The sequence below is a fragment of the Eriocheir sinensis genome, chromosome 27 (genome assembly GCF_024679095.1).
Source record: "Eriocheir sinensis breed Jianghai 21 chromosome 27, ASM2467909v1, whole genome shotgun sequence".
Lineage (NCBI taxonomy): Eukaryota > Metazoa > Arthropoda > Malacostraca > Decapoda > Varunidae > Eriocheir > Eriocheir sinensis.
The window spans coordinates 14,836,858-14,852,174 of NC_066535.1; the positions used below are offsets into that span (position 1 = coordinate 14,836,858).

The 15,317-nt window shown below is 48.1% G+C and overlaps 2 protein-coding genes across 4 annotated transcripts in view; one reads left to right on the forward strand and one right to left on the reverse strand.

Moving 5' to 3' along the window:
• The window catches only part of LOC127004173 (collagen alpha-1(I) chain-like), a 29,150-nt gene extending 21,280 nt beyond the window's left edge, over positions 1–7,870 (reverse strand). For all 3 annotated transcript variants that reach the window (XR_007757676.1, XR_007757675.1, XM_050871656.1), the window contains exon 1: positions 5,907–7,870. Coding sequence is in view for 1 of the 3 variants with exons in the window: in XM_050871656.1 (XP_050727613.1) it covers positions 5,907–7,432 (1,526 nt within the window). In the remaining 2 variants the exon portion in view is untranslated. The remainder of the gene's footprint in view (positions 1–5,906) is intronic.
• Positions 7,871–10,096: 2,226 nt separating this feature from the next.
• Positions 10,097–14,629, forward strand: LOC127004175 (uncharacterized). Its single transcript, XM_050871660.1, has 3 exons — positions 10,097–10,228; positions 11,401–11,564; positions 14,381–14,629. Exons 1-3 carry the CDS (start codon positions 10,180–10,182, stop codon positions 14,432–14,434), a joined length of 267 nt encoding a protein of 88 aa, XP_050727617.1. The 5' UTR covers positions 10,097–10,179; the 3' UTR covers positions 14,435–14,629.
• The last annotated feature ends 688 nt before the right edge of the window (positions 14,630–15,317 follow it).

The following is a 15,317-nucleotide window of genomic DNA, read 5'->3' on the forward strand; positions in this document are numbered from 1 at the left end:
ACACACACACACATAAATAACGACTACACACCCACCCAGTAACAACAGTGTGGGGGGGGTCGGTGAGGGGGGGGGGGCATAAGTTCGCTCACGTGTAAGATGACAGAAATTAGAGACACCTTTCTCCCTTCTTCTCATTAGGAACTCAGAGGAGGAGGAGGAGGAGCTGGGGACGAAGAGGAGTGAGAGGAGAGACATGAGGGAGAAAGAGGAGAAATAGAAGACGAATAAGAGAAAAAGAGGAAGATTAGAAGACGAAGAGGAGAGAGAAAGAGGAAGAAGAGGAAAAAACACAAAGTTGGGAGAGAGAAGACCCAGATGAGGGAGAGAATGAGGGAGAGAGGGAGAGAGAGAGAGCGGCGCGGCGAAAGATGATGGACATTCAGGACGGGGAGAGAGAGGGAGGAAGAAAGGGATAAAATGAAAGAACAGGGGAGAGAGAGAGAGAGAGAGAGAGAGAGAGAGAGAGAGAGAGAGAGAGAGAGAGAGAGAGAGAGAGAGAGAGAGAGAGAGAGGAGGCTGGACAGATGAAGGCAAATGGTGACGGCCACGGACGCTCACGGGTTACGAGGAAGGAAAAGGACCCAAAGAAAGAAAGTGATGATGGGATGAGCAGAGATGAAGAGGGAATGGATGCAAGGGATGAGAGAAATGACAAAGGAACAAGAATGGGATGGAGATTGAAGACGTTATATATAGAGAATAAACGGGAAAGAAGTGATGATGGAATGAGAGCAGAGATGATGAGAAGCGAGGGAATGGATGCGCAAGGGATGAGAGAAATGACAAAGGAACAACGATGAGGAGATTGGAAACGTTATTGAGATGAGAATAAACGCTGAAAGAGAGAGAACAAGACAAAGAAAGGAGGAAAAACTAGAACAATGACGGAAATAATAACTGGAAGAAAGGAAACTGAGAGGGAACAGAGGGAAAAATAAAGAGGAAACGAGGGGAAAAAAATGACTAGAGAAAGATATACAGGACAAGGAAGGGAGGGAAAACGAGAACAATAACGGAAATAAGTGGAAGAAGGAAACTGAAAGGGAACAGAAGCAAAAAATAAAGAGGAAAAGAGGGGAAAAAATGGACTATAAAAAGAGATACAGGGCAAGGAAAGTAGGAAAAAACAATGAAAATAACAAAGAAGTAGATGGAGGTAAGAACTGGAAGAAGGAAAACTCAAGAGGAAAAAAAAGAAAAAATGAGGAAACGAAAGGAAACAATGAAATAACATAGAAGAAGTAGAAGGTAAGAACTGGCGGAAAATAGAACTAAAATAAGAACAGAAGGGAAAAAAAAAAGAGGAAACGAGGGGAAAGAAAAGGACTAGACAAACAAAGGAAGCTAGAACACCAGAAGAAACAAGGTAAAAGGAGAGAGAGAAAAGGGGACTTGAGGGGAAGAGAACAAGGAGAAGGAGAAGGAAGAGGAAGAGGAGGAGGAGGGTAAAGGATAGAGAAACATAAGGAAAACAGATAAACCAGAAGAAACAAGGAAAAAGGAGAGAAATGGGGACTTGAGGGGAAGGGAACAAGGAGAAGGAGAAGGAAGAGGAGGAGGAGGAGGGTAAAGGATAGAGGAACATAAGGAAAACAGATAAACCAGAAGAAACAAGGAAAAAGGAGAGAAAAGGGGGCTTGAGGGGAAGGGAACAAAGAGAAAGAGGAAGTGGAGGAGGGTAGCGAGGGAGAAAGGCTTGCGTTATGGAGGGAGGAAGGAAGGGTAGTGAAGGGGTGAGGGGAGGGGGGGGGGCGGTGAAAGAAGCCTCCCCTTCACCTCGTAAGGATGCACAGGACGCGAGGACAGAAGGAACCGCAGCAGCCAATTTGTAAACAGAAGGGAAGGCAGTGAAAGGCACGTCCAAGGAGGAGGCGCCACACCGCGACTTGGAAAACCCCAGCCTTGTTTGTTTACATTCCCCTCCCCCCTCCCCCTCTCTCTCTCTCTCTGGATCAAGCAGCAACCAAGCACTCAAGAGGAAACATAGACACTCGACTTCTTTGGCCGCATAACCTGAATAACCGACACCGCAGCCACAGCCACAGCTATTCTGGATAGGCAAGTAAGGCTCCGTGATGCTGTGGATGTGGGGGAGAGAGGGGGAGAGGGAGAGAGGGGGGGAAGGGAGAGGAAGGATGCGTGATGCGTGCTTGCGGGTGACTCTTCATTCTTTCCTTTTAACGGGACAACAAAAAGGTCATGAGGTGTGTGTGTGTGTGTGCAGGAGGCGTGACGGACGGAGAGCTCAGGACTTGCACTTCGCCGCCACGCCAGGATGGAAGGCTCAGTCAGGAGGAAGTGTAGGATACGCATATCAACAACACATCGGAAATACTGACCCATCCTATCCTGTCCTTCCACCCTGAGCTCTTTCTCCACTCTCAGATCCACATAAATAACTTTGAATGAAGGAAGATTTGAGAGGGTATGATCTTTTGAGAGAAGGTTAAGGGTGGGTCACAAGGTGTATGCATATTATTTTTTATTATCAACACCAGGAAGAAAACAGAGCCATCGTAGTGTCTTTCTTTCACCCTGACCTCTATCTTCACTCTCAAATCCACGCATACAACGTTGAATGAAGGAAGACTGCAGAGTATATGATCGCTTAAGAGGGGAGGTTGTGTGTGTGTGTGTGTGTGTGTGTGTGTGTGTGTGTGTGTGTGTGTGTGTGTGTGTGTCGCCTGAAGCGGTACATAAAAGTGAGCGAGAGTGACACGCCAAAAAAAAAAAAAAAATGGACGAGGGAGTGAGCAGAAGAAACATGTTGGGAGAGGGAGCTTCACACACCACTTGGTCTTGCCGTCAGGTGGGAAGAGGAGGAGGAGGAGGAGAAGGAGGAGAGGTGCCGTGCATGGGTCGAGCGAGGGGCGACAAGATGCTGCTTCCCCTACACACAACACCATGAACTCCACACAAGCCATGACAGCCTGTTCCTCCCTGACAACTTTATCTGCCGGGTGAGTGAGGGCTTCCTTCGCCTTGGGTCTGGTCTGGTCGGGTCTGCTTCAGCGGCACCACGACACGAGGACATCAACCCGTGAAGCAGCAGCGCCGGGGAGGAAGAAAATCACCACTAGGCAACAGGAGCGGAGGGTCGCATTGACGAGCGGCTGGGCTGAGGGGCGACGCGGCGGCAGGCAGCGGCGGACGGAGCCATTTGGGGAGGAGGGAACGGGAAGAACACGGATAAAGGAAGGGAGGAAATAGATCTGTCGGGCCGCCGAGCACAGTCGCGGCCGTGAACAGAGCCAATGATCTGTGTCCGGAGACGTCCATGATGCGCTCCTACCCTCGCAAGCCGCCTCAAAGAGAAGGCGAAGAAGAGTGCGTCCCCTGAAACAGCTGTAATAGTCAACCGCAAGAAGCAACAACAGTGGTGATAGCAGAAATAAAGTAGTAGTAGTAGTAGTAGTAGTAGTAGTAGTAGTAGTGAAAGGAGTAGTAATAGTAGGAATTGCGGTATACAGTTGCATCACTAGAAGGGAAACGCGAGAAAAAAAAAAAGATGAGAGCGTGCAGATCATCCACGGTCACAAAAATGCAGCCAGTCATGCCGCGGCGATGCTAACACCAGAGAACCATTACTCGGGGAGGTGAACGACTGCCTCCACGACGCCACTTACAACCTCAGGAACCACAACGAGTGTGGCCACGAGCCCCCGGGTGACCACAGCCTCACACCTCACCCCCCCCCCCCTCTTCTCCCTCCCCTACAGAAAACCCATGATACACATGCCTCCCTTCCCTCCCCTCCGGCCACGCAATTCACCTGCACAACAAAAAACTATTACTTTTTTTTTATGTATAAGGAAATATTGTGCTTTCGGTGGCTGTAACATACACTCGATTCACCTAAGTATATTCAAGTAGCTACAAGATGCGAAACCATTACTACAATTTTATCTCCAGTTTCCTTTCCGGCCGATCTATCTCTGGTGTGGTAGACGGTCACTGTTCTTCTACACCTATCAACAGTGGTGTTCCGCAGGGTTCTGTCCCATCTCCCACTCTCTGTTATTCATTAATGATCTTTCAAAAACAAAATGTCCCATCCACTCGTATGCCGATGACTCTACTTTGCATTATTAAACATTTTTTGTCAGGTATTACAAGACTCTAGACTGGAGGCTGCAGAACTCTTAACCTCAGACCTTACAATCATTTCCAATTGAGGCAAAAGGAACTTGCTGTCCTTCAATGACTCACTCACACACACACACACACACACACACACACACACACACACACACACACACAATAAAAACAAAACACCATAAATGACTATACCCACGATTAGAAAGCCTCCGAATTCCCTATGAAGAAAAAAAAACGTAATAAAACGGCGGCAGCCACTTACAACACCCACAAAAAAGAAGTCTTGCAATGCTTTCACTTTTATTTCAGCCCGATTAGTCGATCCTCAAGGTCAGCGAAGAAGGGAAAGTACAGCACGCTAAACAAGGAAAGAAAGCAAAACAGGACGCCAATGGACCAAGCAATACGTGACTCATCAAGAGGAAAATCCGGCGTAGGAGTGACCATGAGTGTGACGGATCTCTTGAGGCCTCTCCCCCCCCCCGAGCCCTTGAGTGCGAGGGGGCGTGACGAGGCTGATGGGGCTGTTGATTGACTCCATCTTAAGGTAAACGGAGTGAAAGGCCCGGGCGCCACTTTCACTCATCGCCTCACCACTCACGGCTCCCATCACCGCGCCGCTTGTTCGTCGAGGCGAGACGGGTTGGCACTGTCACATCAATACTTCCAAAGGCCGAAAATGAGATCAGTCGGGTTCTAATGAGAGTTTCTTTAGGCTCATGGTACAGAAGAAGGGTCAAACTACCAGAGGGGGCATATGTCTACTTTTGGAAATGCCCAAAACTCCTACGAAAGAAAGCCTTGTCAAATATGTGTGCTTGGGGGGCGAAATGTTTAATTGAGAATACGACCCCAAGTTGGAACGCCTTCGAAAGTGGTGTGTGTGTGTGTGTGTGTGTGTGATTAAAGGAACACGCAGAGTTCATTAAGGTGCTCAGCGTGACTACACAAACGCTCTAGCCGCTCCTTAGTACAGGCCAGGCAAACAAGGCAACGAGCACAGGCGGGTAATAACGGGACCGGTAGGGAGGCACACTGCCCTGCCATGCTGCCCTCTAACGCCACCAGCCGAGTACTACGCCCTCTCATTATGCCGTCATTACCCTGTTTGTATATCGCTGTACGAGCTGTCTGACGAGGAGGCGGCCGAAGAGAGGGAAAATGTTACTACCAGTTCTCACTCCCATCATCACCGTTTTCTCGGCCTTCTTCTTATGTTTTTTTTACACAAATGTGGCAGACTTCCCTTCCGTTACACTACTGTTCCAAGGCGTTGCACGAGGCGAATGGTGCAGAATACAGGGATGGGCTGGGAAGGCTTGAGGTAGGTCCAAACTCGAAACTGCAACCTGACCCCGCCTGCCCCCCCGCCCCTCCACCGGCCCCCGCCCCCCTCCCACCACTCGCCATTAGCGGACATTACTGTTACGAGCTGCTGGTCCTTGGTGATGACGACAATAATGGTGATGGACGATGACAATGATGATCGGTGGGCCCGCGTGTATAAAGGCGTCTAGTCATTCCAAAGGCTAAATATCAACAACTGTTTGACAACAACAGCAATTATACGGCACGCGGCGACCATAAGCAAAGCACATAACAACGTGGCTCGTACCTCAAAAATTGTTAGTTTTCCTGTCAATGAGCAGCTTTGGTGTCGTAATATTTTGTTGCGGGAGAGGCTACAAGCTGCTGCCTGGCTCACCTGGCCCGCCAGACAGGTGCTTCGCCTTGCAACAGATGATTGAAGGCGAAAAGTTCTAAGACAACTAACGGAAGAACACAAAATCAACCTTACTACTTACTTCTTAAGGAAGAAGTCGATGTTCACGTAGTTGGAGTATTTAGGAGAGTCTGGCGGGTGCTCGGGGGCAGGCGACCCCCCTGAGGGCGTGGCTCCCGAGGACGCCCCGCCGCCAGACTTGCTGAGGCCGCCCTCGCTCGAGGCGCCCGACGCCGCCGACTTGAGGGTGTCTGTGCCATTGTATTCAGAGCTTTTGTCGGACAGCAACACATACTCTCCGTTGTCCTCCTCTTCGTCAGGTGCCACGGTGTCGTACAGCGGCTCATCATCTGTCAAATTCTCCAGAGACGCCCCAGATGCCGAGCCGCCGCCCACCTCGTCCTCATCTTCACCGCACCTCGAGGATGACAGCGAGGACGTCTTCCTCAGCCCCATGCGGCGGGAGGGTGCTCCTCCGCTACCTCCGCATGAGGAGGCGCTGGAGGACGACTTGGACACGCTCTTTTTGCCCAGGCTTCCCGTCGAGGAAGAGGCACTCGAGGGAGATTTCTGAAGTTCCTTCGGGTTTGAGGGAGACTTCTGGAGCTCGTGACCGGCCTGGGAGCCTTTCTGGCCGTCTCGCGTGGAGGGGCGGCTGTCACTGGAGGCAGACAGAGTCTTCTGCAGCGGCGCCTTTGTTGGTGCGGAGATGGTGGAGTCCCTGACGGGGGAAGGGTGACGCGGCCTCTGGGGGGAGCGTGGGATGGCATGAGGGGGCCGTGATGACACGGGGGAGGAGGGAGATGCGGAGGCCTTGCCCTCGGCCTCGCCCTCCGCCCCTGTAGACCTGCGGAACGTTTTGGGGGGCGGGGCAGGAGGCACCTTCCGGCCCCGCGCGTCCTCGCCCTGACCGGCACCGTTGACGGTGATGACGGTGACAAACTGCGACTCCTTGGATGCATTGGCACCAGGTACCGAGGTGGAGCGGTTGTACGTCGGAGGACGCCCCGCTGCGCTGGGCCTGGTCCCCCCCGAGGCAGTGAAGCGGCGTGCAAGGTCTCGCACCGAGCTGCCCCCTGCAGGCGGAGGGGCGGCCAAGGGCGTGATGGGGGCCAGCGGGGACTCCTCTTCTTCGGACAGAGGTGATGATTGGATGCCCTCCGCCTTGGGTTCGGCCTGACTCTCCTGCGGCGGCGTGGATCCCTCAGGCGAGCCGGGCAAGGGGGCGGGCTCCCGCGGGGGCTGATGCTGGCGCTGCACCATCATGGTGTTGATGGCCTCCGTCACGGGGGAGTCAACCCCCGTAGTAGACACTGGGGCGGGGGCTCCCTCGCTGCCCTCGCCCTGGCCCCGCTCCTCCCCCTGGGCCTCACCCCGCTCTAGCTCCTCGGGGCCGCCGCCGTGCATGTGCTGACGCTGGACATCGTTTAAGAGGCACTCAAGGTATTCCACATAAAACTGCTCCTTCTCCAGCTCCTCCTTCAGTACGGCAACCCGCGAGCGATGCTTCGCCAGGTTGGCGCGAACGTCCTCCTCCCATGCCGCCGGCAGATCATTCCCAGGGAACCTGGCACGCCACGCCTTGTGGAACTCAGTAAATACACTCATGGCGAAGCCCTGTGCCTCGTCCCTTACCGGCGGCGCACCATCACGGACATCATTGAGCTTTACTGTAAATCACACCAAGCACTCACATATCCAGCATACCGAACGCGGAGCAACTCCTCACTGCGCACAGTCCAACCACACACTGAGGTAAACATTACTAAACAAAAGCGGTCGACCCTCCTCCGAACCACTCCCGCGTCTGGGGCCTCAAGCAGCGTTGCCAATCTCGACCCACAATCCCGCCAAATGCCTCATCAAAAACCGCCCAACCTCGCCTCACACTCCTTCGATATGGCCATTCAGACATTTAGTTAAATTTTAGTGACTTAACCATCGCACTAACCTCCGTCTTCCGACTTAAGAAAGTGCGATGGGCCACGATATTTCACAGAAAGACGAAGATCGACTGTGATATGGGGACAGATTTCCATTTTCATTTAGATATGCACTTCAAAATTTAACATCAATCCGTAATGAAAAGTGATTGACCGCCCACGTATGTCATGCACTGTCCTCAGCGGCGAGCGCTTGAACAGGAACCAGTCACTGCCATGCACAATACACAGAGCATCAACCAACATATTAACGTGAAATACCTGCTTACTGATGCCTTGAAAACTCCAAAACCGTCAACAAAAAGGTGTGTGTGTGTGTGTGTGTGTGTGTGTGAGAGAGAGAGAGAGAGAGAGAGAGAGAGAGAGAGAGAATAAGCTCAAAATACATAACAAGCTTTAAAGTCAATTCAATTACTAAGCACTATGGGAAGCGCTTTTCATGCAGTCAAGTGGACCTCAATTCGGCAACCGAGTGGAGTCCGCCACACATTCCCCGCCCTACATCACACACAGCTGCTTCACACGAGCACTTGTTAGACGAGGAGTAATCATCCTAACGTTACAAGGCGGCAATCAACAAGACAACAAGTTCAAGGTGTTGTCCATCTGCTTTACGTGGTCCGCGTGTGGTTACATCAATTTCCCTCTGTCCAATTAATTACTTAATGACTTTCGTGGTTCATGTGCTCCTCCTTCATTCTGGTGACATATATAAAACGCCACCTGCTGGGAAAACCTGTACCTGCCGTCCTGCAGTACAAAACTAGGGATTTACACACACACACACACACACACACACACACACACACACACCATTACATTATAACGACAGTTTAACCATTAATGGTGTCTCTGGCTGCCCATCAATAGACTACACCACGACTCAACTTTCCTTGTGAAGGCGATAAAGGCACGGCTTCCACGTGGATTTTTACCCCCAGCATAAACCTGAGGGTCATAGTACACGCTTAAAACTGGGGGTTACCTGTAACATTTTGAGTGTGATCGAGTATAATTGATTGTTTTTTTTTGTTTGTTTTTTGTTAAATTCAATGTATCGTTGACGAGAAACAATCACTGATGCGACAGCCTGCAGTGTGGAGATGGATTTATCCCTGATGACTGGCTGGTGAAAAGGGGCGACGCCAGGCCTGGGGGGGGGGGGAATCAAACTATCTTGAAAAGAATATTGAATAAATAAATAAACGCGTCTTCAAAACGCAAGCAGTAATCACTGTGCCTCCTTACTCCCAAGCCATTCCCTGAATATTCTCTCGGCTTATCACGAGCGCTGATAAAGCCCGTGCAACATACTTATCAGTTGAGTAGTGGCTGCGCATGACTGCAACGCAATTATGTTTTGACTACAAATATACATCAGAGATCATCATCTACCTTGAATAGGAAACTGCCAACCCTCCGCTACCAAAAATATGCCGTTCGTCACCCCACAAAACCGCCCAATCTAGCGCGGAAACCGCGGACGTGGCAACACTGTCTCGAGTCAAGCGAGAATCTAACTCCATATCATGCAAGTTGCTTCTTGTGCGATAAAATTTGTTAACACGCTTATAACTTAATTCCTACATGAACGAAATTATATAGGTAAGAAAATACTTCCCATATAGGTTACCCTGCCCTAGTTACGATGCAGGTGGACCATCCTCTGCACACTTAACATCATATACGTCCTCAGTCCCCTTCATGCAGTGATCAACCAGCTCCATTTCTATACAAATCAACATGAAGTTTAGGCGTCTAATCTTTCTCTAAATAAAAAAATATATATATATCCATACAGGTTGGACTTTTGAAACTGAGCTGTTGACGAAATCATGCCAGAACTGCACCTCGAAATACGAACTAAATTAATATGAAAATGTTCCCACTTTGCATCTTCATAATAATATTATAGAACATTATTTTGCTGAATGTGGATGGTTTGTGGTGCCGATGTTGGACCACAGAGGGCAGCACAACCTCAACGTGATGAGATACACGATAGTTAATGTATAAATACGATACATTAATACCTGGTGTGATAAATAACACCCATATGATACACGATAATTCCTTAACAGCATCAAAACAAGTAATTTACAGTTAAAATCAGGTATACCACCGCATCTATACCTTCTAGCTTGCCGCCTTACTAAGTACACTTGTGCAGTTATAAATGCCTTATACTCGCCTTCAAACCTCTCGGAAAACTGTAGGAGTGTAGAGGTAAGAAAATAGTGTGAAAACAGATATCGATTAAGTTTACTGCCATGTTTGCACCATAAATATATAGGTTTCGTAAGTCAATCCGGCCAAAGTACGAGAATATTAGTCACAGGAGTACGATATTCAGCCCCTCCTTTGGCAGCATCGGGTAGAGAGAGGCAGAGACAGGCAGCCATTCGCGGAAATATGTTCTCTCGTTCCCTCCTCGCCGCTCGCAATGCCGTCAAGGCCCGAGGTGAGATACTTAAACTAATCCCACACAAATTCACATCCTTTCCAGAGCTTAGAACTTGTGTTAAAGCAAAATGGAAGCCCCTGATAACCGTCCACGGCTGGGAGAGGCACCGGATATTTTATTTATTTTATTATTTCTCTAACTAGCCTTGTGGGGGGCTATTTTGTGGATACGAGGTTGTGGTGGGTAATTTTAGGGTATATTCTGGTTGTTTGAGGTTAAAAAATGGTTCTGGTTACTGAGAAATAGGTATGGAGGGGTTGCCAAAATCACTGCTTGGTATTTAATTTCTTTTTATTATTTCTCTAACTCTTCGTGTGGGGTGTATTTCCTGGTTACGAGCTTGTGATGAGTGACAGTGGGGTATTTTGTGGTGGTAGATGTTGAAAAATGTGCTCTGGTTGCTTGTGAATAGGTGTCGAGGAGTTGCCAAAATCACTGGTAGGCCATGACGCAATCCTTGGCCGACGCTCAGCTGATGGCCCTCCCTCGTCACCGGCCAGCCTCCGCCCTCATCCACCACCCCCCACCTTCACCCACCACCCTCCACCTGCTTCACCCATCACCCTTGCCTGCCTCACCCACCACCCTCCACCCTCACTCACCACCTCACCGGCCTCACCCATCACCTCACCTGCCTCAGCCACCACCTCACTTGCCTCATCCACCATCCTACACCCTCACCTGCCTCACCCATCGCCCTGTCTGATGACTATCGACTAATGAGTGCATTTAAAACAATCAGCTGGTCAAGTTTAATAGGAAAATTCATACCATCTCCTCTTCATGTCGCACATTCAAACTCATTAATGTTCCAAAGTTGATTTCTGAATCAACAACACCTCGTAATACTACACTGCCATTCTACAAATAACTAAAGACTCGAACTCAGTGGAGCAACATTTAGTCAGCCTTTCATCAGAATAATGCATGTACACCTCAATCTGCAATTAGATCCAAATTTGTGTTGCCCTGTCACATTATACTAAAATGCAGCATGTAGAGATATCTCCTTTGGTCACTCACTAATTCACTGTTGAGATACAGCACCAAGAATCCCAAACTTTAGAATACATTAAATACAAATGGCTGAACACTCTGGCTCATGCATGGCTCTGAAGGCCAAACACTGCCCTGTATGTTTTGTTTTTAACTGTTACTCCACTCCACAGCTCCACGACGCTCCATGGGGTATGTGACGGACTACAAGCCTCCCAGCATGGCTGACCTCCCTGTACCTCAGGGCTCCTGGCAGGATGCTTACAGTGCCAAGCAGAGGACATACAACCTTCAGCTCCTCGCTGGAGTTGTGACCCTCGGTGGCACCATGGGATACGTAAGTTGTCTCCACTGTCATGAACGGTGGTCAGATCTATGTCCACTTTCACAAACAGTCAAGATTAGGGTCAGATTTCAAAAAGTCATAAACTCAACCATCTAGACTTTCAGTAACAACCTGAACTTTCATCTAAATGTAAAATATGATATATAAAAAAAAAGTCATAAAGCATTATTGAAAAACACCAGCAGCTACTCACATTATTTATAAGTAGGCTAGTCAATAAACAACTGGTGCTTGACAACTATTTTTAGTATTCAACAGGCATAATGAATTCAGCATAATGGCTGACAATATTTATTACAACATACCATACGGTAATCATCTCCACTGCAATCCTCTGATCTACTATGATTGCAGTTGAAGACCACCACCTCACTATCTATCTTTATCTACTAGATCTCCCATTTCCTGCCCCCTACAAGTAGCAATTGCAGAAGTCCAGTTTTCCCTATTCCAGCATTCCCTCTTAGCACATTCAATTCCTCCTCTTGCCAACTCACTCTTGTTCAGTACTCATCCACTATCAATCCATTAACCCTTAGATGGCGGTGGAACTATATATAGACAGTCCAAAATTCAGTCAGTCAGTTCGTATGGCAGAAATATAACCACACTTCCAGACTGCGGTAGAATCTATATATAGACGATAGTTAAAACACCTCTTTTGCGGCTTAACTATATTTATGCTGTGGTTCCAAGGTCAGCAGTGACTATAGACAATTCATTTTGGGGGGAGCTACTCTTCAGATACTGCCTCCGTCTAAGGGTTAAACTGGTGTTCTTTCCCTGTTGCCCTCTCCCTCCATCCTACCCTTGTACACTCTTCACAAAATCATCCACCTTCATTCCTATCACATACCATATACACACTATCTCAAAGTACCAAGTTTCACCCTTCATCCACTCCAAAATCTTCTCCCTTAGCTCTTACACCGATGTCAGAACTCCTACCAAGGACTCTACAGTAAGGTTTCACCAATAAGGCTAAGTGATGCCACTACCTTGGACTTCCACCCACGTTTTACATTTGAAACCTTCCTAATTTTAAATCAACATGAGTAAAATAAACTCGCCTTAACATACAGTGGTGATGGCCTGGCAGGGAGGGAGAAGTAACATCCACACAGACATGTATACAGTGCTGGGGAGGGAGAAAGGACAGACAGCATCCCATAAAGGAGTTTGGTATGATTGTTGTTCTAAGACTTGGGCATGGAGACTACCCATCCTCCCATGCTGGTCCCTCTCTCCTGGCTCACATACAGTACTGTCTCCAGGATTGCAAGTTTCAAGTTTGCGATTCACTGAGTTTGCGATAGGGACCCAAATCATTCAATTTTTATTGAAAACTGAAATTGCGACATGACCCAAAAGGAAAAGGAAAAGGCTGCTAAAACCGGGTTTTTTCACACCTTGTTGTGGTCCTTGATTCCCATTCTCGCTCTTACCCACCCCCTGGGCATTTCCATTGGCCGCGGGAAGCATGGTGAGTGGGATCCGGGCAGCCAGGCGCGTGTGTGCGAGCAGCCCCGACCATGCAGCAGGCCCAAGCAACTGACGGGCGGCTGATGATGGTGATGATGATGATGAGCGTTGGCGGCGCAGCCCCTGCATCGCCGCCACCCAAACGACACCTTCATCAGGGCCCGTGTGTGTGTGTGTGTGGCTGTGCCCATCGTGGGCCCAGGGTCCTCAATCTGCCAATTCCCACCTTCCACATGTTGCGCGGGACCTTTTTCTTTTCTTCCATCTCTTCCTTTTCAAAAAGAAGGGATGGAAGAAAAGAAATGGGTCCCGCGCAACATGTGGAAAACAAGAACTGGCAAATTGAGAAGCCCAAACCCACAACAAACACAACCACACACACACGGGACCCGACAAAAACACCGTTCAGGCGGCACCAATGCAAAAGTCACGCCGCCGACACTCATCATCACCATCACCATCATCAGCCGCCCGCCAGCTGCTCGGGCTCAGCTCGCGGCCGGGGCAGTCCGCACACATGCGCTTGGCCACCCGGATGGGTGCAAGTCCGAGAACTACATCATCGAGATGATGGCAAACGGATGTTACACAAGATGTACTTAATGCTTCCTGCCAGCAAAAAATCATTTACTCAAAAGAATTCATGTTATTGTAGAACCTAGTATCTGTTCCAACTTGTCATTATTATCGTAAATGTTATTCTGGAAATCATTACTGGGGAGATTCTATTGTACCTCTCACTCAGCCTCAAATCCAGATCCCCAACTCTGGCTTTCATTTCTCTCACACAGCCATAAGTGTAAATATTTAAGCCATGGTGACATCACTCATCCCTGTTTCACTCACAAAAATTCTCACTTAGTTTTCCATTGATGCACATAGAGGCATTTTCATCCTGATTCTCTCCAAGTAAATGCCCTCCCACAGCCTATAAACCCTTACTGTCAACTGTCATAAGCCTTCTCCAGAGCCATAAAACCAGCACTTTTGTACCGTAGTTACCCTTCAGCTAACATTTTCAGTATAAAGACCTAGTCCACTCATCCTCTCTTTCATAAAAAAAAAGAAAAAAAAAAGATCAACATGTACATATTTCATCATCCTCTGCTATGAAACCCTTATGCCTTTTCTGGCACTGAGGTAGCTTTTTCACCCATAGTTGTAATCATTCCTACTTCCTTTTTCCTTGTAGAGTGGAACACTGATGACTTTTCCCTAGTCTTCCTGTCCTGCACCTCACCCTGCTGTAGGTGCAACAAAGATATAACCAAATAATGTTCATGGAATTTTAAGGATGATTAAGTAATGTATTTTTTCATTTCCAGCTGGTCCAGTCTGATGCCCTTAACTTCTGCTGGGGCCCCAAGATTGGAAAGTAGAAACGATTCTCTTCTGTACATAGCACTAAAATGGTCATCGCTAGGAAAAGGATAAGCTGTTGCCTGAAGTCTCCTATGGGCACATAGGAGTTGGTTTGCTATCAGAGTATCTTTGTAAATACTAACTCGTGGTATTTTTATTTATTTCATTCCAAGATTTTCTTTTAAAAGTGAAATTAAACCCGGTTGAAGTACCGAAGCATTCTTTCTTTTCCCTATTTATTATATTATTAACAAAGCTTCATGCAGAGATATTAGTGTGACAACCTCATTTGATGGAGGCCATTTCAGCTCCTCACACTCGACAGGAAATGGGTCCGTCTGATAATGACAGACTTTTACCCTGGAAGCCACACTATCACCTCACCCATTTAACGGGTTATGGGATATCATAGTGTCAAAATGGTGGTGCAATCATATTCATTATCAGCACTGCAATGAGTTCAGGGATGACTGGATAGTAATCAAGTGGGTGAGTTACTGAGTCTTGGGACAACTGGGTAACCTTCAACATACCCTTATGAACAGTCAGGTGCTGCAGAACAAGGTGACGGTCAACTGGTGGCATTGGATCTATAAGAGCAATCAGTAACAAAGAGGACTTTAAGTAATTCAAATTATATTAAACATATCAGGTCCTGATTTGCAGGACAGGCCTCTCCTAAGTATTTATATTTGTTTCTATCCTGTGGCTCTAGCTTCCAATTCAGAGGTAAACTTTCTGTAAACTTCTTAATTTCACCACACCATCTGATGAATGATCTTTTTGTATCACCTACGTGATGAGAATGAAGGAGAATAAAGGGGAGAGAGTGTCATGGGAAGACCACCTGTGAAGTGGATCAATAGAGTGAGCAAGTATTGAAACAAGAGGGTTGGAAGT

Coding starts and splice junctions, on each gene's coding strand:
- LOC127004175 (XM_050871660.1), top strand. CDS start 10,180: ATGTTCTCTCGTTCCCTCCTCGCCGCTCGCAATGCCGTCAAGGCCCGA. Junction 10,229..11,400: donor CAATGCCGTCAAGGCCCGAG/GTGAGATACTTA, acceptor TCCACTCCACAG/CTCCACGACGCTCCATGGGG. Junction 11,565..14,380: donor TCGGTGGCACCATGGGATAC/GTAAGTTGTCTC, acceptor TTTCATTTCCAG/CTGGTCCAGTCTGATGCCCT.